Source organism: Mobula birostris, chromosome 1 (genome assembly GCF_030028105.1).
Source record: "Mobula birostris isolate sMobBir1 chromosome 1, sMobBir1.hap1, whole genome shotgun sequence".
In the NCBI taxonomy this organism is placed as follows: Eukaryota; Metazoa; Chordata; class Chondrichthyes; order Myliobatiformes; family Myliobatidae; genus Mobula; species Mobula birostris.
In genome coordinates, this window is record NC_092370.1 from 215,897,218 (window position 1) to 215,922,220 (window position 25,003).

At 35.9% G+C, this 25,003-nt stretch overlaps 2 protein-coding genes across 4 annotated transcripts in view; one reads left to right on the forward strand and one right to left on the reverse strand.

Moving 5' to 3' along the window:
• zc3h14 (zinc finger CCCH-type containing 14) overlaps positions 1–7,327 on the forward strand; it is a 56,124-nt gene extending 48,797 nt beyond the window's left edge. For both annotated transcript variants that reach the window (XM_072271212.1, XM_072271221.1), the window contains 5 exons: positions 87–210; positions 3,367–3,503; positions 5,223–5,305; positions 5,385–5,494; positions 5,651–7,327. In XM_072271212.1, the coding sequence (XP_072127313.1) occupies positions 87–210; positions 3,367–3,503; positions 5,223–5,305; positions 5,385–5,494; positions 5,651–5,657 (461 nt within the window). In that variant the 3' untranslated portion in view covers positions 5,658–7,327. The remainder of the gene's footprint in view (positions 1–86; positions 211–3,366; positions 3,504–5,222; positions 5,306–5,384; positions 5,495–5,650) is intronic.
• A 248-nt stretch (positions 7,328–7,575) lies between these two features.
• LOC140212749 (echinoderm microtubule-associated protein-like 5) overlaps positions 7,576–25,003 on the reverse strand; it is a 184,679-nt gene continuing 167,251 nt past the window's right edge. Inside the window, exons 31-42 of one of the 2 annotated variants that reach the window (XM_072283948.1) lie at positions 24,742–24,762; positions 22,057–22,230; positions 21,669–21,877; positions 19,795–19,952; positions 18,453–18,567; positions 17,124–17,312; positions 15,076–15,248; positions 14,366–14,528; positions 12,475–12,578; positions 11,625–11,778; positions 8,485–8,585; positions 7,576–8,315 (exon numbers count right to left, since the gene is read on the reverse strand). In XM_072283948.1, coding sequence (XP_072140049.1) covers positions 8,291–8,315; positions 8,485–8,585; positions 11,625–11,778; positions 12,475–12,578; positions 14,366–14,528; positions 15,076–15,248; positions 17,124–17,312; positions 18,453–18,567; positions 19,795–19,952; positions 21,669–21,877; positions 22,057–22,230; positions 24,742–24,762 — 1,586 coding nt within the window. In that variant the 3' untranslated portion in view covers positions 7,576–8,290. Of the gene's footprint in view, positions 8,316–8,484; positions 8,586–11,624; positions 11,779–12,474; positions 12,579–14,365; positions 14,529–15,075; positions 15,249–17,123; positions 17,313–18,452; positions 18,568–19,794; positions 19,953–21,668; positions 21,878–22,056; positions 22,231–24,741; positions 24,763–25,003 lie in introns of those variants that run through there. The other variant, XM_072238144.1, reaches the window with a different exon arrangement.

The following is a 25,003-nucleotide window of genomic DNA, read 5'->3' on the forward strand; positions in this document are numbered from 1 at the left end:
AATTAAAGCACTTTTAACAAAATAAAGCATTGGGTCATCTATCGATTTAACTTAGAACATACTATCAAATCTTTTTCCAATATCAGAGGAAGAGATCGATGACAGCAACTTTCAAGCAAAACGACAGAAACTTCTAGAAAGATGCAAGTACTGGCCCGCCTGTAAAAATGGTGATGATTGTATGTATCATCATCCTGTAACCTCGTGCAAGTGAGTATCAAGTTAAGAGTATTTATTATTGATATTTGATGGCAACCAGAATAGCTCTCTTTAACTTTACTTTTGCACATTTATGTTTACTGAAAATTTAAAAAAAATTACAGTAAATGTAGTGGTGCTTTACTGGTTTCGATTTTGTTTTGTTCAACAGAACAATTTTCAAAATCACCTTTAATTAAGTCCAGATAAATAGTAGTATACTTAACAGTATAAATAAGGCTTAAATATGGTGCATTTCATAGAATACACTACTATTTTGTTACTGCAATAATGGTGGCTAAATAATGTAAAGTAACTACTGCCACCTATTTTAAGGAAAGCTGTTCGTCAGAAAGGTAATTCTCTACGTGAATATGACTGATCATTATGTAGGTACCCAAAGCAATTGGACTAATTGAATTTACTTAACTATTGAATCACTTTTTTCTCTGTGACATATTTTACGTTCTTGTAGCAGCAATGGAGCAATGAAGATAGCTTTTATGTATAGTGATAAATCAATTAATGTATATTTGTTGAAGAAAATGCCTCTGGAGATCAGATTTCAAGCAGTGATGCCTTAAATCAGCATGATATCATGGAGAGCCTGCAGGAAGGTGAAAGACTCTGAGTTACAGAGTGATTTCTGCGTATCATGAACAGACAAGTGTGTGCGACTAGTAGCATGCGAGTACCTCTGTTATACAAGATATTCTTAATCATAGAATAAAGAAGTGGCTAAATCACTTGAGGGCACATTCCTGTTTTTCGACTACCCTCACTTGGAGCCTGCTTCCTGGTTGTGAAAGACTGTCAACTGCAGGTCTAAGCCTAGAATATTGGGTTACAAAGTTCAAACAGAAAAATACAAGTTAGTTACTTAGTTTATTAACTCCTTTGCTGACTCTTCTTCCATAGTTCCCCTTGTTGATTATAAGATCAACCTTCAAGATCAGTGTCAGCAAAGGGAGATTCATATTTGTGGTAAATTTCTCATCGTTAAATAATCCTCCTCCTTGTTTTCTACATCCTCCAGAGCTCTTCTTCCTCTATAATATACAGGAATAAGAGGCCGATTTCATTCCTGTGTGGGTATTGCTCTGCATATACACTGCAGTACAACTACAACTATAGTTATTGCACCCAGTATTATACCAGTGAACCAGTATAGCTCACCGTCCGCTCGGGCTCCCAAATGCCACCATCCTCCTGTAGGATTGTAATTATGAAACTGGTCCCCTACTTTTCTTGATTTTTTTCCCATGGCTTTTCTAATTTGATCAGTTAGATGAGTTATATTTTCTGATTCGTCAGGGATATAGTGTAACATTTTTACCCTATTAGGGCACAAGTGCCTCCTTTTTCAGACAAGTCTAGGGCCATTCTGTTTTGCAGTGCTACAGTACTTGCTGCTACTAACTCAGCTGATATTTCCAAATAGGCTTCTCTTTGACCAAAAGAATATGATGTTTCATTTGCTAATTTCTCTAATGTGGGAACCATAATAATTAGTTCTCTCATTATTCATCCCACACCATACATTGGAAAGGCTTTCATCCAAAATCTCTCACTTTCTGTGATTGCCTGTTTCCTTGTATACTGAGGCTCATGATTCAAATCTTAAGTATGATGTATAAATGGTACTACATAACCCAAACAGCAATCCCCAGTCGAATATTTTGGCAGCCAAGGGTATGCCCAGTTTCCACAAATCCAATAAGTACTACTGAGGGTAGTTTCATTTGTACCCTTATGCCATCCTAAGGTTAACATCTGATCACAGGTGCTCTGTCCTACAGGGGTTCTTTTTCCATCAGTTCTTATTCTTCCCCAGCATTGGGAGCCTTTTACTCAGTCGCCCTCTAACTTCCAATTTAGGAATGATTGAGTGAGATCTCTTGTATAATGGGAATAAGAAAATGTTTTACTGATTTCATGGAAAATGACAAAAAAATCTTCTGGAAATAGTGAAGAACAATGGATCCAGAGTGAACAGGGAGCTAAAAATAAAATTAGCTTTGAAATTAACAGTACTGAAAACTGATACAAGTCAGCCCTTTAGGAGTGGTGAATTCTTGGAAGGCTTCATAAAAGAGGACTTGGGAAACACAGTTATTTTGGTCTATTCACTTATGGGAATGAAGAAGCATGGACAGGGAAACCCCATCACTGAACTGTTCCCATAACCTATGGACTCACTTTCAAGGACTCTTCATCTTGTGTTCTTGATATTTATTGCTTAGCTATCTATCTATCTGTTATTATCTTTCTATTATACCATGTCAGCAATTGGGTCAAAGATGAGAGGTATCTTCAGCTGGAAATTATGTTAAACTCTGAGGATTTTATTTTCTAACTGTGGTGTTAAGGATTAATAACCTCTTCAGAACCTGCAGAAAGGCGATCAATCTTAAATGTAATAATTTTATCCACAGATACTACCTGATCTGTTGAGTATTTACTGCATTTTGTATCCTGTTTCAAATTCATTAAAAAATGAACTGATTCTTTTACATGATTTAGTAATACTGAGTCAGAATCAGCTTTGTCACTGACATGTCTTGAAATATGTTGTTTTGTGGCATTTTTTTAAAGAACTATAAATTACCAAAAGAAATATAATAAAAAATAAATAAGTAGTGTAAAATTGGGCAAGATAGTGAGGTAATGTTCATTGACCATTCAGAAATCTGATGGCCAAGGAGAAGAAGCTGTTCCTAAAACGTTGAGCATGTGCTTTAAATCTCCTGTACTTCCTCCCTCCTCCCTGATGGTGGTAATAAGAAAAGAGCATGTGTTAGGGGTCTTAATGATTAATGCTACTTTTCTGATGCATTGCCATTTGAAGTTGACCTCAATGGTAGGAGACTGGTGCCCATGATGGAGCTTGCTTTGTGTAAGCATATCATATAGTGTGGTATAATTCCAAAGAAGTAGCTCTTTGAATGCCAGTCACCTTGATTCAAAATGTAATGATCAGTTTTAAACATAAAAAATGATGTACTTGTGCTTGAATGAATGTTGAAATTTTTTTGTTTGTATTCTAATACTTCTTAAGTTTTCATTTTAGTAATTTTTGGCAAGAGCATAAATTTTAAGCAGTATGTATGGAAGTTCATTATGATAGTTTTGTATTAACATTTTCCAATATTTTTTCCTTTTTATTAGAACCTTTCCAAAATGTAAATACGGGGACAAGTGCCTATTTATCCATCCAAACTGCAAATATGATTCCAAGTGTACTAGACCAGATTGTCCATACACACATGCAAGCAAACGGACTGCTATAATGCCAAAACAGCCAGGTTTGTATGTTACAATATTGATTCATAAATGTAACTTAAATCTCAATACCAATCTTGTTACCAATAGACAATCTTTTCAGTATAAATGAGTGATAAAACATCTTCTGTGCTATTGCTGCTGAAATCAGAGGTTCATAAGAAGAGGTTAAATTACCAGACTGGTACTGCAGAGAACTCTACTGGGATAGAAAAGACTCATAAAATGGGACAAATTGCACCAGTTTTTTAAAATTCTGTTAATAATCTGAAATTTCTTCTTTTTTTAAAGTTCTTAATAATAACCAATAGACTGCTCGTTGTCACGAACACCCGTCTGGTTCAGTCAGATGTTATCTTTAGTAATTTTAACCTATATTGATTGGCATCAGTCAAGATGTGTTGTCTGTGATCGGGTTCAGAGTGTGGCTGTATCTGTACCACTCCGTAGAGTGGTAAATGTATCACTTTCCACGGTAGCATGTCCCCCTCATGTCGTGTTGAATATTGAATGACCTTGTGCTGTTAACCAACATACCGTTGTAGTTGGGTTATAGCCACTCAAAATCAAATAGGATCTCTACATCTGATAAAGTAAACTCTCACTTGATCAATACAAACTACTTATTCCCAGGATTGGACATCAAAACACAGCAACGCACAGATCTACCATATCCATGTGCATATAGTCAACCTTGGCTGTGACGTCTTCCTCAGTGGAATTTTGTGTGTGTACTCACTGTTTTGGTTGACACATGAAATATGACCATTAGATAAGCTATCTGAATCTGTCCATAATCAGTTTAAAGAAATATAGAGACATCTTGTAGGTAAATGTTTTATTCCGTTGCATATTGCTCTGTTTTACAACCCAGTACTTTCTTGAATCTTAAAATTTTGCCTAATGATGATTGTTGTTTAGCAAAACATTTAGTTCAAGAAAGCAAATATTGTGAATTTTATTATGTATTTCACTTGAGATACAATTTTGTATTGATCTTATTGTATTTCTTCAAACAACTTTTTCCCCTCTGCCCCATAAAAATTGAAAGGGTTTGTATCTGGCTGATTATTTGCACGTTTGTGCCTTCTAATAGATAAGGACCAAATCTATAAGGTATATGATACCTCCTACTTAGTTATCATGGCAATCTGTATTATTAAGAAACCTTCACCACCACAAAATATTTTAAAGTACTTAACATGGTTTGGTATCTTTAATTTTAAGACTACTATAAAGACAGCTCTACAGTTGTAACCAAACAATGGACATTTAGTACCTGAAAATTGGAAGAAAAAGTTAGACTACTCAGCACCTTGTGCCAACTTTCTAACATTAGTCCTTTGTGTGATTAGACCCCAATCAGCGCATCAGAGGTAGGCGCTAAGCTGAAATTGGTATCTCCCCTGGGCTCCCAACCAACAAACTTTAGTGTTTGGGAACTGTGGAATACATTTTTGGAATGACCTGCCCAAATCCCCTCAAGGGGAAATTGTTGGTCTGCAAGTGCATTTATTTTTGACAAGACTTAATTCAGTTAAAAAATGCAGGTGTAATTTACGTATCATATATACTGCTTTATATGGGTAATTTGCATTCAAAGTTTTGGGTAAGGTTAGGAAAATTGTAAAGGTGAAATGGAGTAGTAGAGTAGGAATAGTAAGGATAATCACTGATATGCTTTAGCATTGACACATTAAAAAAAAATTCAGCTTATCTTGTATCTTAAATTTATTTTATAGCTCCCGTGACAACAGCAGGGAGTTCTTTATGTCGATTCTTTCCAGATTGCAAAAAAGTGGAGTGTCCTTTTATTCATCCAAAGGTAAACAATGTCATTTGAAAGGATTAGTTTATTGAAATGAGGTTATTCTGTACGTGATGACTCTCCCTGTTTTTCTCAGCCATGTCGATTCAGTACACAGTGTAAGAGAACTGACTGTACATTCTACCACCCTACAATTACATTACCTCCACGCCATGCTCTTAAATGGACCAGATCTCAACAAAATAGGTAATACAGCATTGAAAGAACTTTACTAATCATCTGAAAATTGGTTAAGTTGTAAATATTAAAGGCTAATTTTCTCCCATCATGTGTTTCTCCACAATGTAAATAATTCAATTTTGTACTGTTCATTAAGTCTAAGACATCTCTTTTATTTTACAGCGAATGATCAGTCTGGATCGTGCAGAATCCCATATTGTGGACATAAGGTTGCAACTATTTAATGTAGCATTTTACAAATTTGTATTGCCCTCTTCCAATATTGTATAACACTGAATATCAAACATTTTACAAATAATTCTTCAGACGTGAACTGACTAGATTTTTTTGTGCATAATTTGGATACAGACATGTAATTTCTCAACAATGAGTTCTCGTAAGGTGCATTGTGTAACTTGTATTTTGTGCTGTTAGAGACAGTATCTTAAATTCAGTGGAAAATTGAAAGAAGATCAGTATTTGATGTAAGGTCAATTTTGTTGAGATTGTTTGCAGTAAAAAGAACTCAGTTTGTTTAATGAATCAGTTACTTGTTTTGTGTGTTTTTTTTTTACACACTGTCCTTCAGATATTTTCTCATGAGCAGTTCTTTGCCATTTATTATATCTTCATATTTTAGGCATTGTATCCATTTTAAGATCATGTAATTACGAAAAGAGTATGTAATGTTGTTCCACTACTGTAATGCACAATAAGGCACAACACGGCCCTAGGTGTTGTATTTCATGGTGAAAACATTTTTTAAAAAGTTAGAAATATTCCTCTCGTGGTTTATCCCACGAGAATTTGCGGAGGAATTTTCAAAAAATACTAAAAGGTAATTGATAAAATGTAATACTTGCTATTTTACTTTCAGTAGATCTTCAGTCCCTTTTCTAAAGATGTTTAACTTTGGAAATACGTGTTGCTTCAAAAACTAATAGTAAATTCAGTAGCAAAGTCACAACTTAATTTTTGCAAGTTTGAGTTTAAAATTAGAAGAAACATGATGGTGTGGAAACATTGGCATGTTTTATTTAACACTGAACACAAACTTGTTTTTAGGAAAGCACTTGGAACTTTGATTATCAGAATGAGTTATTTTGTGGCTATTTGATGGTGTAAATTATTTTCAACAGGGATTGTACCATTTGTTTAAAAATTATCTTCCTGTGAACAACATAAATTAGAATTATTAGTTGCATTAATCAGTTTGTCACCCAACAGTATATTGACCAAAAATTATATTCATCTTGTCAGTAACTCCTTGAATGGTTCAAAATAATATTACCTGTGAGAAGGCATTTTTTAACTTGTCACATTACGTTACACTTCAGATATAAATGATCTGCGACCATTTATATTAGCTTTGTGTTTTTAAGTGTAATCCAGTTTGAATAAGTATCAGCTAATAAACATTCTCTAGGAAAGATTTTTTGCATTTTAGCCTTGCAACACGACAATCATGCTGAGGAAATTGATAATGAAATTTTTTTGTAAAACTAATACTCTTAGCCAGAATTCCATTAATCTAAATCCACTTTTTCCAAAACAAAATCATAAATAGTAGTTTCTTTAGATTTTAAGTAACTGAAGTTATCAGAAGCATTAGGAGTAGAAGAGCTATAACAAAACATGAGAAGTATTGCTGTTTACAGACTATACAGTGCAAAGTATTAAAGTTACAATAATGCAGCTTGGTGGATTGGTAATTTATAATGTGTATTTTGTAATAAATTGTGGTTAGCTCCAGTGTAAGCACTGGAACAAAGACTATTCATTTCAGTAAAATTTCTATCATTTGACAATTCACTTGAAAATCCTTTTGTACAGACTTCAATCATCAGCAAATAAACTATTTGGAGTTAACTACATGTATTTAGTTTTGCTTATGGGGAATTTTACATGAAGTTATCATTCACAAACTGTTTAACTCAAGTAAAAAAATTCAGTATTTTGTGATTCTATTAATTTGAAAAACAAAAGTACAGTGTATATCAACCTAGGTTGTAAGTCAAAGTATTACACATTTACTATATGTCAAAAAGCTACATTTTATTTATATATATATATATATTTATATCAATGCAAAAATTATAATCTGCAGAATCACAAATTTGACACCTGAAAAATCTAAAAGATACAAGTTAAAAATTAAACATATTATACTGAACCAAAAGTATTGTTCAGGTAGCCACAGTGATTGGTACAATAGTGCATAGTATGTTTTGGCATGCTTGCTTCAGCTTTTTCTCCCCCCAATTTGAAAGGTTATTCAACTGGTACATTCAAGATGAAGCCCACAACAGCACTGGAAAAAAGTTTTAAAGCATAAGTTTACTATAAATGTCCTAAGGCTGCTTACCAAATCAGCTACAGCACAAGATTTGAGATATTGAGTTTGTGTTACATTTAGCAGTGCACTTACAATATTAACTTCGTGTATTGATAGAACTCAATTAACCATTTTCATGGCATTGCCACATGATTGTTTAGAAATTCTGTCCTTGACAACAGGACCATAGATGTAAAATGGTCAAAGTAATTTGTAAGTCAGCATTAAAGTTAGAATACAAGCTATGCCTAAAGTTCAAGATGTGATTTGAACACTGTGCAGTAGAAAATCTGATAAAATGCCTTAAAACAAAAATAGCTTAAAATCATTTACCAAATTACCTTCCTAGTTTAGCTTGCAGATAGTATTAGCTGCCTTTTTTTATATAGCCTTGAGTTCTTCATATATTTCTTTCCATTGAACTGAACTTTTTCAACTCTGCTTATGATCCAGGCTCTGCTTCGTGTTCTTTTGCTGAATCACTATTTTCATAGACACTTCCAGACAAACACACTTGAATCAGAAGGGAGAGAAAATAAAGTGTTATTTATTGAATTGTAAATGCTGGAGGTGTAATTTTGCTGTTTAAACAAGTGGAAATTACTTTTTGTTTACTGGCTACATATACAAATATTATTCTAAGAAAAAACAACTTCATAGTCATAAACTTTGAAATTCATACCTACAATCCTGTCCCCCTGCACTGACAACATATCGATCTCCACTTGTGAACTTTATGTTGGTGATCTGAGCAGAGTGACCCAGATACTTCTTGTGTTTTGCCTGAGTGTTTAAAAAAAAGATCTGTAATAAATATAATCATGAATTCAATAGGCAAGTCTAAAAGTGCTTGAGAGAAGCCGACAAGCTGATTCAGATGATCTCTTTTTCATGAAAAGGTTGTATGAGAAGTTTGAGGTTGTATAAACTACTAAGATTGAGAAGGATGACACATTTGTGTCTCTTTATATGGAGTGTATGATGGATACAAAATAATTTACTACTTCTATTCCCCCTCCACCACCATTGCCAAAGCAGTTTTATTTTTAATATGTTTAATGTGTTGAAAGTTTGATTTGCTAATTGTATGAAACCTGGTGATCTTCTTATTTTATTGTTGAAGGAATACCTTTTGTAATTTCAAGTTTAAAAGCTCTAAAAATTGGCAGGCAGTAGAATCAAGTGCCAAGTGGCACACACCAGTGAAGTTTAAAAACTCTGGTGGTGAACTAGGCGTAATTGCTGTAAGTATATACAAATAGAATTATCCTCAATCAGAGTTGTAATATAAAGGAGGGAGCCTACAATATAAATTGAAGATAATGCAGGGAACAAGAGACCCGGTGTTATGGACCCTCCTGTGGAATTAAATAGGGAAGCTATGCAAAGGAAATGTCCATGCTGGATGTTAAGGCTTTGTAAATGGGTGATGTGGTTAACTACAGGAGAAGCTGTGGAGATAATTATTAAATAGGGTGGTTATACTCATGTAAGATGTTGACTGGTATGTTCAAATACAGAGTTTTGGTGACGATGAATATTTATTTACATTTAAAATGTAGGGAAAAATCGAATGTGTTATGGACACGGTGTCAAAGCAAAATATTTGGTGAATTGGTTTATCCTCGTCACATGCACCAATGTATAGTGATAAACTTGCATACTATTCATACAGATCAGTTCATTACAACAGTGCATTGAAATAGTACAAGGTAAAACAATGAGCATGCAGAATAAAGTGTTAGAGTTAGAGAAAGTGCAGTGCAACTAGACAATAAGGTACAAGGTCAAAGAGTCCATTTTATCGTATGAGGTAATCATTCAATAATCTTATAACATTGGGATGGAAGCTGTTCTTGAGCCTGGTGGGATGTGTTTTCAGGTATTTGTGTCTTATCGTTGGGGGTGACGAGTGGGGTCTTTGATTCTTTACGGGTTGCTTTATCAAGGCAAGAAGAATGATAGATAGAGTCTATGGAGAGGAGGCCAGTTTCTGTGATGTGCTGATCTGTATTTATAACATATGCAGTTTCTTGTAGTTACAGCAGAACAGTTGCCATGCCAGGTATTCTGTGGTGCATTGTTAAAAACTGGTGAGGGTCAAAAGGGGCATGCCAAATTTACTTAGCTCCTGAGCAAGTAGAGGTGCTGGTAAGCTTTCCTGGCATCAACATGGTTAGATCAGGAGAGGCTAGTGGTGATGTTTGCTCAGAGAAACATTGCACTGCGCCCCCCCCCCCCCCCTTCCTGAAGTTATGCTGACTTTCTGGGACAGGTTGTTGTCAAAAACAAAATAGAATGAAATTTGGCATGATGACAGGAGGAAAGGTGGCAGAGCCAGCCAAGTGGATGGCTCAATCAGCGACAAAGGCACAAGTTACTTAAACTTATGGGAGGAGGAGTGCGGGATGAAACATTCAAGACAGTTTGTAGATGACCGGAGAATGAAACAGCGATCTTAAGCCCAATTGATAGATGTAATGACTTGTGTTGCTTTTGTAGTTGAAGTAAAATGAACAAACGTGTCTCTGTACAGGGATGCATTTCAATATATCTGTATAGGGACTGATGTGTTTGTCAATAAAGCCCTATTAGAACCATGAAAAACTTTAAGGGTTGAGACTGTTGTGATGTAGGAAACATAGCAGTGCTTATATGAAGATCTTAATTTTTTTTAAAACCCTTGACAGACTAGTTATCTTTGATATCTTAGCTAATACTTTAATGGAAACATTATAGAATGTACAGAGTTATTAGATGAAGTACCTAACTGTTTGAGACATAATTCTGGCACTTTGCCTTCATGTGTCGTTAGGTTTAATGAAAATCACCATGCTTAAACTCCCGTGATCTACCATGCGAACATTATGAATAAGAGGTACTTTTTTAAAGCTAGTAGAACACAAAAAACATAGGACAGAACAATTTAAGTTCAGTACCCCATTCCTCAAGAATGAGCCCAAAATAATTTGAAGAAAATTCTAACTTTTATCTCCCACAAATTTGCACTGATCAGAAATGATCATTTTTAGCCATTAAATTCAAAGTAAATTTATTATCAAAGTACATACTGTATAACATCACCATGTATTACTGAGATTATTTTTTGTGGCACTCACAGTAATACAAAGAAACACAAAGGTGGACAAGCAGCCACTGTGCAAAAGACGACAAACTATTCAAACACAAAAAGAGAAATGAAAGCAATAAATATCGACAATATGAGTCGTAGACTCCTTGAAACTGAGTACATAGGTTGTGGAATCAATTGAATATTGGTTGAGTGAAGTTATGCCCTCTGGTTGAAGAGCAATAACTGTTACCGAACTTAGTGGTGTGGATGTTTACTTTCACGTTGCAATTCCAATTTAACATTTTTTTCTAATTTGTTAATACCTACCTAAATTTAAATTATGTGCCTATTAAAATATTTGATTAATGTCAGTGTCAGTTGTTTTTAAAAATAAGCAACTAATGATATTCCACTTTTGGTTCACCAGTTTACAACGGTAGGAATGTGAATAAGTATTGTTTGTCAATCAGTTTTTCAAAAATACTATATTCCACACTAACTTACATGTAGTAATCAATTTTCTGAGGTAACCAGCTGTCACTACCTCCTTTGTCTATTGCTAGTTTATAGTGTAGTTAAATCTAATTACCCTTCACCCTAGTAATTTTGAAGTCATGGTCACTTCCTGTAGATCTTGTAATTTTGCATTTACAGTGTTAATTGTATTAAGCTTAGGAGGAGAAAAGTATATAGCAAGTAAATTTTCTTTTAAAAAATTAACTCTTTTGAGCAGGTAGGAAATAACTTACAAATTTCTCTGTGCAGGGAAAGTCAAAGAGTTTCACCATTCCAAAATCATCTCCTGTTACAATGTTGAGTCCCGAGTGAGAGACACAGGCACAATTCACATCAGCTTTATCAAGATTTCGAGACCAAATTCCAATGACTTCATCACCTAGGATACTACAGGAATGAAAAATTGTAAATTGCAAATAAATCTCCAATTTGTGCTCATGGAGCTTTAATATTTCTTTCCATATTGACTCTGAATTTAAATCAGTCAGATTTGTATCTTTGCATACCGTTAAAAGGATTAGACATGTAAATTGCATAGATTAGCAATGTCAGATAGGAACAGGACAACAAATTCTAAGTGAAAAGACCACAGGAACTATCGAAGATACAGAGCAGGAAGATCATGGTAGCAAGAAATTTGCACAGCTTAGCTCTACACTGGAAGAAGAACATGGTTAAGATTGTTATTAAATGGTATAGATTCTTGAAACATGAATGCATAAGAACTGTAGAGAATATTATTTGAAAGTGAAATGAGAAAGTAGGATGGGAGATTACTTTTGTGAGATACATTGAAAAATAATCAAGGATTTTATCCTAAGTATCTGGGCTTAAAATACACTTGATTGATGTGATGGAGAAATTGGCTACTAATTGGAACTTAAATAAACTTCTCTCATTGGCTTTATTATTTGAAATTGATAATGTAAGAAGACTCATTTCATCCCCATTGTGGACACAGGAGCTGAAATGGGCCTTGTCAAATTGTTTTAAGTCTCAAGCCACAATGTACTGCTGCTCTCAAATAAATGCAGTGTTCAACTCCAGGAAAGAAGGTTCAAACTGAAGGGGAAAAAAGTTCACCTGGTCCAAGTAGCCCAAGTTATTTTGTCAATCCGTGATTGTTCTTTAACTTGTTTTCCTGAAGGCACCTCATACACCAGTCGTTTATAAGATCCAGTAGAAACCTAGAAAATTAATAATTGTCTTTAATTCATAGTACTTAACTGATTAAGTATATTACCTTATATACTTGAATGCTAAATAACAGCAAGCATTTTTGACTGATTAACTTTGACAAAATTGCTTAATCCATGCACTGCAAGCAGGAATGACAAACCTTTTTGAGAGTGTATGCACAAATTGGTGATATTTTTCTAAAATATTCTCTTGTGTGCATTGGTAATTTTGAGCAGAGAATATCGTTAATTAATGAATTAGTAACAATAACTATCGACTTTTTTTTAAGGAAAACTGATGCCCTGTTGTTTATTTACATGTATTCATTGTTTTACTATTTATAACAGATTGAAATAAATTAGAAAATGTCCAAAATTATATTAATCTTTTAAAAAGACAATTGAAAAATAACATCTGAATGCTATCTGATATAACATCTGATACTGTACCGCAGAATCAGTAGCATATGTCATGAAATTTATGGTTTTGCGGAGGCAGTACGTATATAATAATCAATAATTACAATGATGGATACTGCCTTTTTGGGGCATCGCCTTTTGAAGGTGTCCTGGATGCTGGGGAGGCTAGTGCCCATGATGGAGCTGACAGAGTGTACAACTTTCTGCAACGTTTTCTAATACTGTGCAGTGACTCCTCCACACCAGACAGTGATCCAACCTGTTAGAATACCTCCAAAGTATATCTAGAAATTTGCGAGTGTCTTTGGTGATATAACTATCCTCAAACTCCTGAAATATAGGCACTATCGTGCCTTCTTTGTAATTATATTATAATGTTGCCTCTATGACAGATCCTCAGATGTTGACACCCAGGAATTTGAAACTCTCACCCTTTCCACCTCTGATCCCTCAATGAGGACTAGTGTGTGTTGCCTCAACTTTCCCTTCTTGAAGTCCACAATCATCTTCGTGGTCTTACTAGCGTTGAGCACAAGGTTGTTGCTGCAGCACCATTCCACCAGCAGATCTATTTCACTCCCACACGCCTCATTATCACCATCTAAAGTTCTGCCAGCAATGGTCGTGTCATTAGCAAATTTATAGATGGTGTTTGAACTATGCCTAACGCAAAATTGTGAGTGTAGAGAAAGAAGAGTAGCGGGCTAAGCATGTACACATGCACGCATGTATAAATAAACAAAGGAGATAGAAATAAATACACTTTACTCTCAATGAGGCTTTTTTTGGTTGCACTGAAGATGGTAAATATTATATCCAGTTTGTATATGGTTGTTTTGAGATTCATGCATAAAACACCAGTTTCATCAATAACTATTTCCACTATCCAGATATAGATTGATACACCAGGTCTGTGAGCATTCAAAACGTATCATCCTACATCTAGCTGGTGTCAAGCTGGCATGAGACATTTCCTGTGAAAACGTCTCACTGATCTCAGGTTGTTTAAAAAACAATAATTTTCTGCTTCATTTGGCAGTACAGATAATGATTATGTATCTTTACTGTGTGTGAGGTTTAAAGAATTGAGGGGCTGCACTACGTACCTTATGCCAACAAAATGTCTGTGCATGCAGTTGGTTTGCCACCCCTACTAGAGTAGAAATAATCCAGTTTATTTATACTGGGAAACATTATTATTTGAATTTATAACAGGCATTTCATTTTGAAAAAGCATTTAATATAGTCCAAGATAAAAATGTCCTACTGAAGTCTTTTTTTCCAAAAAGTTCTAAATTTTACCAAATATATTTACTTGCAGGATTTCAGCATGTTATAATATGCTATGATCAAGATATATAGATTGTGATTAATACCTGGATATAATTGCTGTCTGCTGAGAAGTCTATTTGGATAACAAAGCTGCCAATATCTTTACAATAGCTGATTCGATTTAATGCAGGTCCTAATCTTAGGTCGTAAAAGTCTATGACATTTTCACATGTCCCCACGGCCAAATATTGGGCGCTTGGGCTGAACCTGAAGAAGATATTTTAATCATCAAAATACATTCAAGAAGATATGGTGCAGATAATGTTCTTTTCCAAATGTTTAAGTTTGCTCATCTTAAATACTCAAATGAATATCTGAAACCATGATCAGATTTGTAGTTGATTGCTAACATGGGAAATGCAATGTTAGCATTCACTTTGAGAAGACTAGAATATAAAAGCAAGAATGTAATGCTGTATAAGGCATTGGTCAGACTGCATTTGGACTACTGTGAGTGGTTTTGGGCCCCTTATCAAAGAAGGGATGTGCTGGCACTGGGGAGGGTCCAGAAGAAGTTTACAAGAATGATCCCGACAATTAACATATTAATAGAAGTAATACACAAAGTAATGTCACTAAGATCTTGAAGGAGCCAGATGATCAGAGATGTGTAGTGTTAAATCCTTTCTAATACAACAATGCTTAGGAATGCCCGGAACTCACGAAAAAGCAATGCACAAATATAAATTTTTATGTTTAAAGTTTTTAATATCTCAACTTGTGATCAATATTTTTAGTGCATCTATTTACATACTTGATATCTTGAATGGCAGATCTTCTGTCTCGTTTCTTGCCCCAGATTGTTAGTGATGTTACCACAAGAATAATGAACTCGCCATTTTTCATACCAATTGCTACCATTTCTCCTTCTGGACTGTAGGCAACTGTTTGAGCAGGATGACCCAAGTTTACTTTATTCAGCATCTTCTGTTAAAATGAGGACAACTTAGGGTTCAAAATGCATGTTAAAACATGTCAATTATTACCGTAATTAATGCAATACATACAAACCCTTTCAGTAGAGAGGGAGAATAATCTTCCTTTTGAGCCAAGGAATAATTAAACAGCTGAAAGCTAGTTTGTACCAAAAGGATGGATTTTAGTTTGCAAATTCCTCAGAACATCTTTTGCATTCAATACAAGACCATAAGACATAGGAGCCATTTGGCCCATTGAGTTTTCTCCATTTCATCATGCCGATCCATTTTTCCTCTCAAACCAATTCTCCTGTCTTTTCCCCATAACCTTTCATGCCCTGACTAATCAAGAACTTATCAACCTCTGCCATAATTATATCCAATGACCTGGCCTCCACAACTACCTGTGGCAACAAATTCCATAGATTCACCACCCTTCAGCTAAAGAAATTCTTCCTCAACCCCATTCTAAATGGTTGTCCCTGTGTTCTGAGGCTGTTCCCTCTGGTTCTAAGTTCCCTCACTAGATGAAACATCCACTCTTTCAACATTTGAATATTTCAATGAGATCTTCCCTCATTCTTTTAAATTCCAGTGAGTACAGGCTCAGAACCATCAAACACTACTCATACAATAACCTTTTCATTGCTGGAATCATTCTCGTGAACCCCCTTTGAATTGTCCCTAGTGCCAGCACATCCTTTCTTAGATAAGGGGGGGTAAAACTGCTCTCAGTACTCCCAAGTTAGGCCTTACCAAAGCCTCAGCATAACATCCTTGCTTTTATATTCTAGTCCTCTTGAAATGAATACTAACATCGCATTTGCCTTCCTCACCACAGACTCAACCCACAAGTTAACCTTCTGGGAATGCTGCACAAGGATCCCAAGGTCGCTTCGCACCTAAGGTTTTTGAATGTTTTCCCCATTTAGAAAATAGTCTATACTTTTACTCTTCTACCAAAGTGCATAGCCATACACTTCCCGACAATGTATTACTTCTGCCACTTCTTCACCCATTCCCCTAATCTGTCTTTAAGTTCTTCAGCAGACACCCTGCTTTCTCAACACTACCTGCCACTCCACCTATCTGTGTATTGTTCGCAAACTTGGCCACAAAGACTTCATCCTAATCACTGATATATAACATAAAAGGAAGCACTCCCAATTCCAACTCCCTCTGACCACCACTAGTCACTGGCAGCCAACCAGAAAAGGCTCCTTTATTACCATTCTTTAGTTCCTGACAATCAGCAAATCTTCTTTCCATGCACGTGTCTCTCCAGTAATACCATGGGCTCTTGTTAAGAAGCATCATGTGTGGCATTTTGTCAAAGGCCTTCAGAAAATCCAAGTACACAACATCTGCCCGATTCTCCTTTGTCTATGCTGCTTGTTTTTTCCCCAAAGAATTTCAACAGATTTGTCCGGCAAGATTTCTCCTTAAGAAAACCATGCTCCCTTCAAGTACCCCAAAGCCACATCCTTAACAATTGACTCTAGCATCTCCCCAACCACTGAGGTCTGGCTAACTGGCTAATTTCCTTTCTTCTGCCTCCATCCCTTCTTGAAGAGTGGAGTGGCACTTGCAATTTTCCAGTCCTCTGGAGCCATGCCAGACTGGATTCTCTATGTTGTTGCTTTATGGATTTGTTTGATTGGGAATAGCATTTTCAACCAAAAATAAATCAAATTCAAATGATGAAACTTTATAGTATGAGCAACATTCCCGGTTTTATACCTGGCTTGTGGTTGATCAGTTCATTGATTTCTGACTCATTTGTAGGGCGATGATTTGGTAAGGCAGGATTCCAGAATTCCAAATAAGCTAATTAAAAACTATTCTAAAAACTGCTCATTCAGTTGCATTTTAATTATTCACTTGCCTTTTCAGTGATGTCCCATAATCTAACAGTCCCATCTTCAGCTGCAGACAGAAAGATATCTTTAATAGGGTGAGCCGAAAGACCCCAGATTGGTCCGTCCATGTGATTGTTAATTAAAATGTTGCATACTGCGTTCTTCTCACCAACCTCGATGATCTCTGCATTTCTTGTTCCAACCAAAATTTTTCCCTGTTAATGAAGTATGCTTTAAAAAAATTTCACCACTTATCTTTGAATTAATTTATTAGTGAATATTTAAGTTATGTCCAGGTACCTAGTACAATCTTTACATGCCGGTCTTTGAACATTGGGTAGTAATAAAATTCAAATATATTATACCAGAGCAAACTTCTATTGTGATTTGGAGTTTATGACATTCCCACAACGTTGCTACTCTGATCTTTCCTGGCAGTAGAGATTAAACACTTCGATAGGGACAAATATTCCTTCGGTATAGGTCTAGAATAAATGACCCCACATTACTTATTTGAAATTTAAAGCCACCTACAAGATCCATTCTCCCAAACCGAAGGCAAACCTGTCGTTCATTCCTTACTAAAGGACTAACATACACTGTCCTTTTCCTTTTGAAGACAAAACTTGGGCTTTAATCCTATTCAGTTGAAGTTATCCTTCTCGTTACCTCCATCAAGACTGGTGCTTTCTTATGTTCAGGTGCTAGTTGTATATATCACTTCAATTAAGAATAAATTAGGGACCAATTCCTACTTTCTATGAGCAGTTACATACCTCATCTACTAAGAGGGAAATCCCTGACTCCCAACTCAACTGTTGAAAATTTTAATGCCATTCAGGTTCTTAAAGGAACCACTGAACACCAACCTCTCTCTCCCAGCCCTTCGCCTGTTCCTGGTCTGCATTAAAAAGGAAACAGCTCTCATAGAAGGGGAATTGGCCCCTGGGGAGAAAGCGTTTGTTAATCTCACTGAGAGGGAAATAGACTTGTTCAGTCCAGCCTAACACTTCTTGTCCACTCCTGCACTCTTTCTTGCTCAACAAAATCCTTTAAAATTTAAAGATTATCAGAGGAACGGGAACAATGAAAGAGGGTAGGATGAGATTAACTACTGAAAGATAATTCAGGAAGGAAATCCACTTTGACTTGAAGAACAAGGGAAAAGCAAGGAACAAATACTGAATTTATTTCATGACATTTTAGCTTTGAAAATACTATGAGCACAAAATCTTGAAAATTTTTCATCTGTGCCGTAACTCCCTCTCACCATATAGTCGCATATGTGTCCTTCCAGCTTTCTCAAGCTAACTAATTCTAACACGTGAAGAACATTTTTTGGTGGTGGAATGTACCTTGCATCTGCAGACTGAACACACAATGTCCATTGTCTGGCCAGTTTCCAGTCTGAAAGCACGGCATCGCTTCAGTTCTTGATCCCACAGTTTCACTGCTCCACCTTCCTTAGAGCTGATAAAACAAAATCACAAAAATATTTAAGTAATTTTCCTTACATATTGGAGGCTGACCTGTTAGATACTATTATGAGTATGAATCCTTTGATTAAGGGTTCTATTGGAAGAATTTATAATTTATTGTTACAATGGGATAAGCGTCCTTTATCTAAGATTAAACAGGATTGGGAAAAGGAACTTAATTTGACTTTTGTGATGGAGGATTGGATGCGGATTTTGAAGTTGGTTAACTCTTCTTCAATTTGTGCTAGCCATTCATTGATTCAATTTAAAATTGTACATCGTTATCATTTGACAAAGGAGAGACTTTCTAAAATCTTTTCTAACGTTGATAGTCATTGTGATAGATGTAAAACTGAGATAGCTACATTGACACATATGTTTTGGTCTTGTTCTATATTGGAACAGTTCTGGAAGTCAGTTTTTTCAACAATTTCTAAAGCACTTAAAATTAAATTACAACCTAATAAATTAACTGTGCTTTTTGGAATAATTCCTCAAAATATTCATGGTATTTCAGTGTCTGACCAACATGTTATTGCATTTGTTACATTGATAGCTAGGAGGGCCATTTTGTTGAAGTGGAAGGATACATTAGCTCCCACTTTATCACAATGGTTCTCTCATGTGATGCTATGTCTTAGTTTGGAGAAAATTAGAAGTCGAACCTTTGAACCTTTATTTGATTTTGAGAAAAGATGGGGCTCATTTGCTCGTTATTATCATTTGAGTTAATTGATATAATTTTTCCATGATCTAATTGTAAATTTTTTAGTATATTTTCTTTTCTTGCTGGCGGTTTGATGTTTATTTTTAGAAGCTTTTTGTATGACGCATGACTCCAGGGTTGTACACCTAATGGGTTCTTTTTTTTCTCACTTTTCTGCCTAGTAGGTCTTTTTTGATATCACAAAATTTTTTTCAATCTTTAAGATAATGTCTTTTTTGAGACATTGTAAGTGTTGTTACTTCAATGTACTCATGTTATTTTTCCTGTATAATGTAACAATAAAAAAGATTTGAGAAAAAAACAAAATCATTGTCTGCATCTCATGAAGATCAGCCTTTTCTGATTATGGTTTAGGGGTTAAGCAACAACTTCCTTTGGTAATTTTAAAGGAAGAATGGAAATGTTTAATGTCACTGCAAGTATAAAACAAGGCCATTATTCTCACTCTTGGACTGAATAGCAGCAGTGTATTAGTAATATACTTTTACTCACGGTCTTTCTTTGCCTCCAGTTACTATCAGGCCATCTCGTAATGTTGTATACATTGTAAATACAGGTCCATTATGCGCTTTGGCCACAATTCGGATTAAAAGATGTTCCCTCCAGACATAAACATCTCCGCTGATGGTACCTGTAAACGTCAAATTATTCTGCAAAAGAAAGTCAGAGCTTAACGGTCATGACAAGAAACACGGCTTTTTTAAAATCAATTAAGCACTTTAAAATCAGGATTTTTTTCCACCTTGCAAGTAATTAATGAGTTTTTTTCACATATCCTTTTAAATAGGTAGAAAAATGGAGGAGGACTGAATTTTGATACGGAACAATTTTATAGAATTTTCAATAAATGGACATTAAATGTGTAATTATCAAATGCAGAAGTGGATTATCCTGAAGTGAGTGTAAGAAGTTTTAAAACCTGGCCTTTTGTAACACATCCAGTTCCTTAATGAAATAAAGGAACTAATACTAAAAGTACCAAGTTGAGCACATCTGTGGAGAAGTAAACCCTTAACTTTGGTCAATCACCTTCCATCAGTTTTAAAGCAAACAGATGCAAAGAAAGGGAGACGGAAAGAAAAATATATGATAGGGTGAAAGACAAGCAGTAAACACAAAATATTCTGCAGATGCTGGGGTCAAAGTAACACTCACAACAAGCTGGAGGAACTCAGCAGATCGGGCAGCATTCGTGGAAACGATCATTCAATGTCTTGGACTGATCATCAGGACTGAAGAGGGAAGGGGCAGAGGCCCTATAAAGAAAGTGGGGGAGGGTGGGAAGGAGAAGGCTGGTAGGTGCCAGGTGAAAAACCAGTAAGGGGAAAGATAAAGGGGTGGGGGAGGGGAAGCAGGGAAGTGATAGGCAGGAAAGGTGAAGAAGGAATAGGGGAAAACACAATGGGTAGTAGAAGGAGGCGGAACCATGAGGGAGGTAGTAGGCAGCTGGGGGAGGGGCAGAGTGACATAGGGATAGGGGAAGGGAGGGGGAGGGAATTACCAGAAGTTGGAGAATTCTATGTTCATACCAAGGGGCTAGAGACTACCCAGACGGTACATGAGCAGTTAATGATAGAATATTGGGAAAAGACAAGGAGAAATGATAGTGTGACAGGCAGTGAATGAACATTGAAGAGATGCAAATGGAATAGTTGAAATTAGAGCTGAAAATCAAAGACTGTACTGTGCCCATTAGCTGGTCCTCAAATTTATTTTCAGATTTTTCAAGGACATAGGGGTCAGGCTTGGAATGGATGAACATCCCTCTTCCTTCCTTTCATTCTTTATTTAATGTCTGACTTATTCTAATTCTGATGAAACATTAACTATCTCTCCACTCATGTTAGCTGATCTGCTCAGCACTTTTAGCATCTTGTTTTTACTTCTGATTTCCAACATATGCATTATTTTGCTTTTGAGTTTAAAACAGGTTTTAGTTCTTCAGGTGTGGCAGCAGTTTCAGCTGTGTGATACTTATTTAAATGTCTAGAAATTAAGAAGATGCATAATTAAGAACTTCTTTTGTAATAACAGCATGTCAATGTGAAGTACACAAATTTGCTCCAGATTTCCAGCATTTACTGTCTCGTGACCTCAATATGAAATATGCACACAAAAAAAATTAATTTTCTTTTTCCCAAGGAAACACAAAAGTTCCAAACAAGTCAAGATAACCATGACATGCAGAGAAATATTCTAATTATATTGTTCAATAGTTATTTTAAGAAACAAAATTAAACAAGCCTACCACAAGCATGAACAGATCTCTAAATTATTCTGTACATTTAGTTTTAAAAAGCAGCAAAATAATTTCTAATAATTATTCATAAACCATGTAATTCAACATTTTATTGAAAGGCACTTACAGCTCCAAAAGCTACGGCAAGCATTGTTTGTAACCTGGCATCTTCAACTGAATTTAAGTTGCCCTTTTTGCTCAGTAAGGCTTTACCAGCAATCGTCCAAAACCGAACATGTTTCACACCCACTGACACAAACTGGCTGTCTGAATCCGGCCTGAATTCTGCAACAAAAATTCTCTTGGTGTGACCACTTCTACTGGCAACTTTGGTACCTTATGGAATAGAAATAGGTAAGAAATTGTTATCATGTTCCAGTAACATTATAAATATTTCTTGTCGTATAACTTCTGCAAGTCCAAGCAAAGGTGCTCAGAAATGCATTGCCAGCAGGTTAGAAGTGGCACATACTCAAGTTTCATTACTGATCTATTGGACATGTCCCACATCTCACCTTCTTGCCATCTCCAGACGGTGACGGTATATTGAGAATCCAGTCCGACTGAGAGGAGGAGTTTGCCTGTGGCACTGAAACTGATACAGCAAACTCCTTTTGAATGGCAACAGCGCAGCACAGACAATGTTTGCTTGGTTGTGGCATCCCAGACATGAATCAGTGGGGCAGTACCTGCAGAAAGAAAGCTACAATTTAGTTATCAGACCCCCTTAAAGTACAATTCTTAAACAATTCTAACTTCCACTTGCTGAATGTTGAAACATGCAATAGTGGAGAGAGTCCCCAGTAGGTAGAGTGAAAATAATCAGCTGCTTCAGCAGCATTTCATAACAACTGCCTTTCATAGGTACCAGAATACACTTAAAATCGGAAAAAATTACCTCAATATGATGATTTTTCGATTTTTTTCCCATTCCTTTTTATGAAGTTAAATTAGATGTTTGGACATTTATCCATTGAGAGGATTTAATACATTGAATCATACAGGTAACTTGGCCAAACAATAGCCATAGGCTTTCCTGTTCTTCTGGTTTTATCCTCAAGTAATCATGCACGCTCAGTTAAATCCAAAGCCTTAAACGGCTGCTCAGTACTCATGTATTAGGGCCCCAATATTTGCATTATTTCTAAATGATAAATTCCCCCACAATCGCAATGTAGTGTTTAGAAGTTTTATCTTATTTAGAGACACAGCATGGAACAGGCCCTTCCGGACCCAACAAGCCATAGTGCCCAGCACCCCACCTCTATTTAAACTTAGGCTAATCATGGGACAAAAGGTACGTCTTTAGAATGTGGGAGGAAATCAGAGCACCCAGAGAAATCCAGAAGGACGTACAGTGTTGGAATTGAATTCTGATGCCCTGAGCTGTAATAACCGCTACACTATCACAGCACCCCCAGTGAAGCTGACATGTATGAGTATTTGTACGTAATGCTATAAGAGAGCTGAATTAGCAACATTCCTTAAGAAGAATTAAGCTACACTTCTACTTCTGAGTAAGTGGGCTGAATTATCAACTAGAAGCACTAAATCAGCTGAAATTTTATGACTGAGTAATGCTATTTGTCTCAGAAAACAGGAATAATGTGTACATTTTGAGTTTGGTGTAACAAAACCCTTTCTGGATGGAGGCTAGAGGAATGTGGAGAAAGAAGGCCTACCAGTCTTCAACATCAGGAGCTTCATTACAATGTACAGAAACAGATCATGCTACTCTTGGATGAAAACAAAATGCCAGAAACACTCAGAGAGCAAACACAGAGTGAAAGTGTTAAATCAGAGCAGGCCTGTTCTGCCGTAGATCATTCACCTGTAATACGAACTCAGTTTCCCTCTCTCCATCAGCAAAGCCCGGCTTATCTCCATTCTGTCAGAGATTGTCCTGTTGCCTCATTCCCAACTGCAAATTGACCTGTTTTCTTTTTCCAAGCTCTGAAGGGGTTTCACACAGAAAGATGAACTGTTTCTCTTTCCATACATGTCACTTGATTTGCTGCGTGTTTCCAACATTTTCTGTTTTTATTTCAGATTTCTAGCATTCACAGATTTTGATTTGAAGGTGTGCTAAATATTAACTTGCTTCAAAGGTAACAATTAATCTACACTTGGTTTGGTAACACTCTCTTCAACATCACTCAACCATGAATGCTACCATCAGGAAGGACAAAGGGAGTAAAATCACAGGAACACTACCAGCTGGAAGTTGCCTTTCAAGCCACACACCATACTGACTTGGAAACCAATCATTGTTCCTTCAATGTCACTGGGTCAAAATCCTGAAACTCTCCCTCTAATAGCATTCACACCTCAAGGATTACGGCGGTCATCACTACTTTCTCAAGGAATGGGCAACTAAGGGCTGGTCCAGCCCACACCCCTTGAATGAGGACATAGATCTTGCCCCACCCTGACTCTAGTTTAGAACTCTCTGGCTCAGTTGATAGCCCCAGTTCAGGGCAGACCGAAATATTAGTGTACAGTCACATTGAACAGATTAAACAGTATTACACAAGGGTTCTTTTATAAAACTATTTCCATGTGTTCTTGCTATTTTGTCATTTAAGCATTTACTGATATTTTCGGAATGTAATAAATCAATTCCAGACAGCAGATGGAACTCTCCTAAGCTATTTTACTAAAGGCAACAGTTTTACAAGTTTGATTTAGATCTGCTTTCTTTTTATAAGGCATTTCAAATATGCTTAACTTCCAAATCAGCATGGTATTCCAGTAAATGCTATCTGACTTACCCCATATTAAACGACCTAACATAATTACACCTGCTACGATTTGGTTTCAGTTTGACAACCATGATACAATTAAATTGCAATGATTTTTTAAGTATTTTAGTGTTTTTTTAAAATGTGAATTGTTTTACTCTTGTAACTGTCCATATAATCTGTAATGTAGCTAAAGTTTATATTTAATAAGGAAAACATGAATTGCAAAGGTTTCAATGAAATTATGATTAGCCTTGAGGGTGTCGTATAACATCTAGAGAATGAAGTTATTTTTGAAATGGAACTTGAAACTCAATTGCAATTTCTAATAGGTTAATCATAGTGTGCTTGCAGCCTTCAGCTTTTGGGCAGCCTTCAATTTTAAACAAAGGACAACAATTTTTAAGCTGTCAGTCAAGAGAAAGGAAGGGCATAGGCCAAATATTTGAGATTTCTTACCTGCTTTGTCAGCAGAATCACCTTTTAGTTACATCACAGCCAAAGCCAGAAACAAAATGCAATACAAAACAAAACAAACATCACAATAATACAATGAACATAAGTACTGGTAAATATGCAACAGCATACTTTTACTGCTGTAGCTGGTGAAATGTTAGTGTTGCTATTTCTGGATATGTATCAGTACTTACAAGTAGATTAACTAAAACCAAGAATAAAGACAATAAAATATTTGCAATACATCTACTGTCAATTCCACACA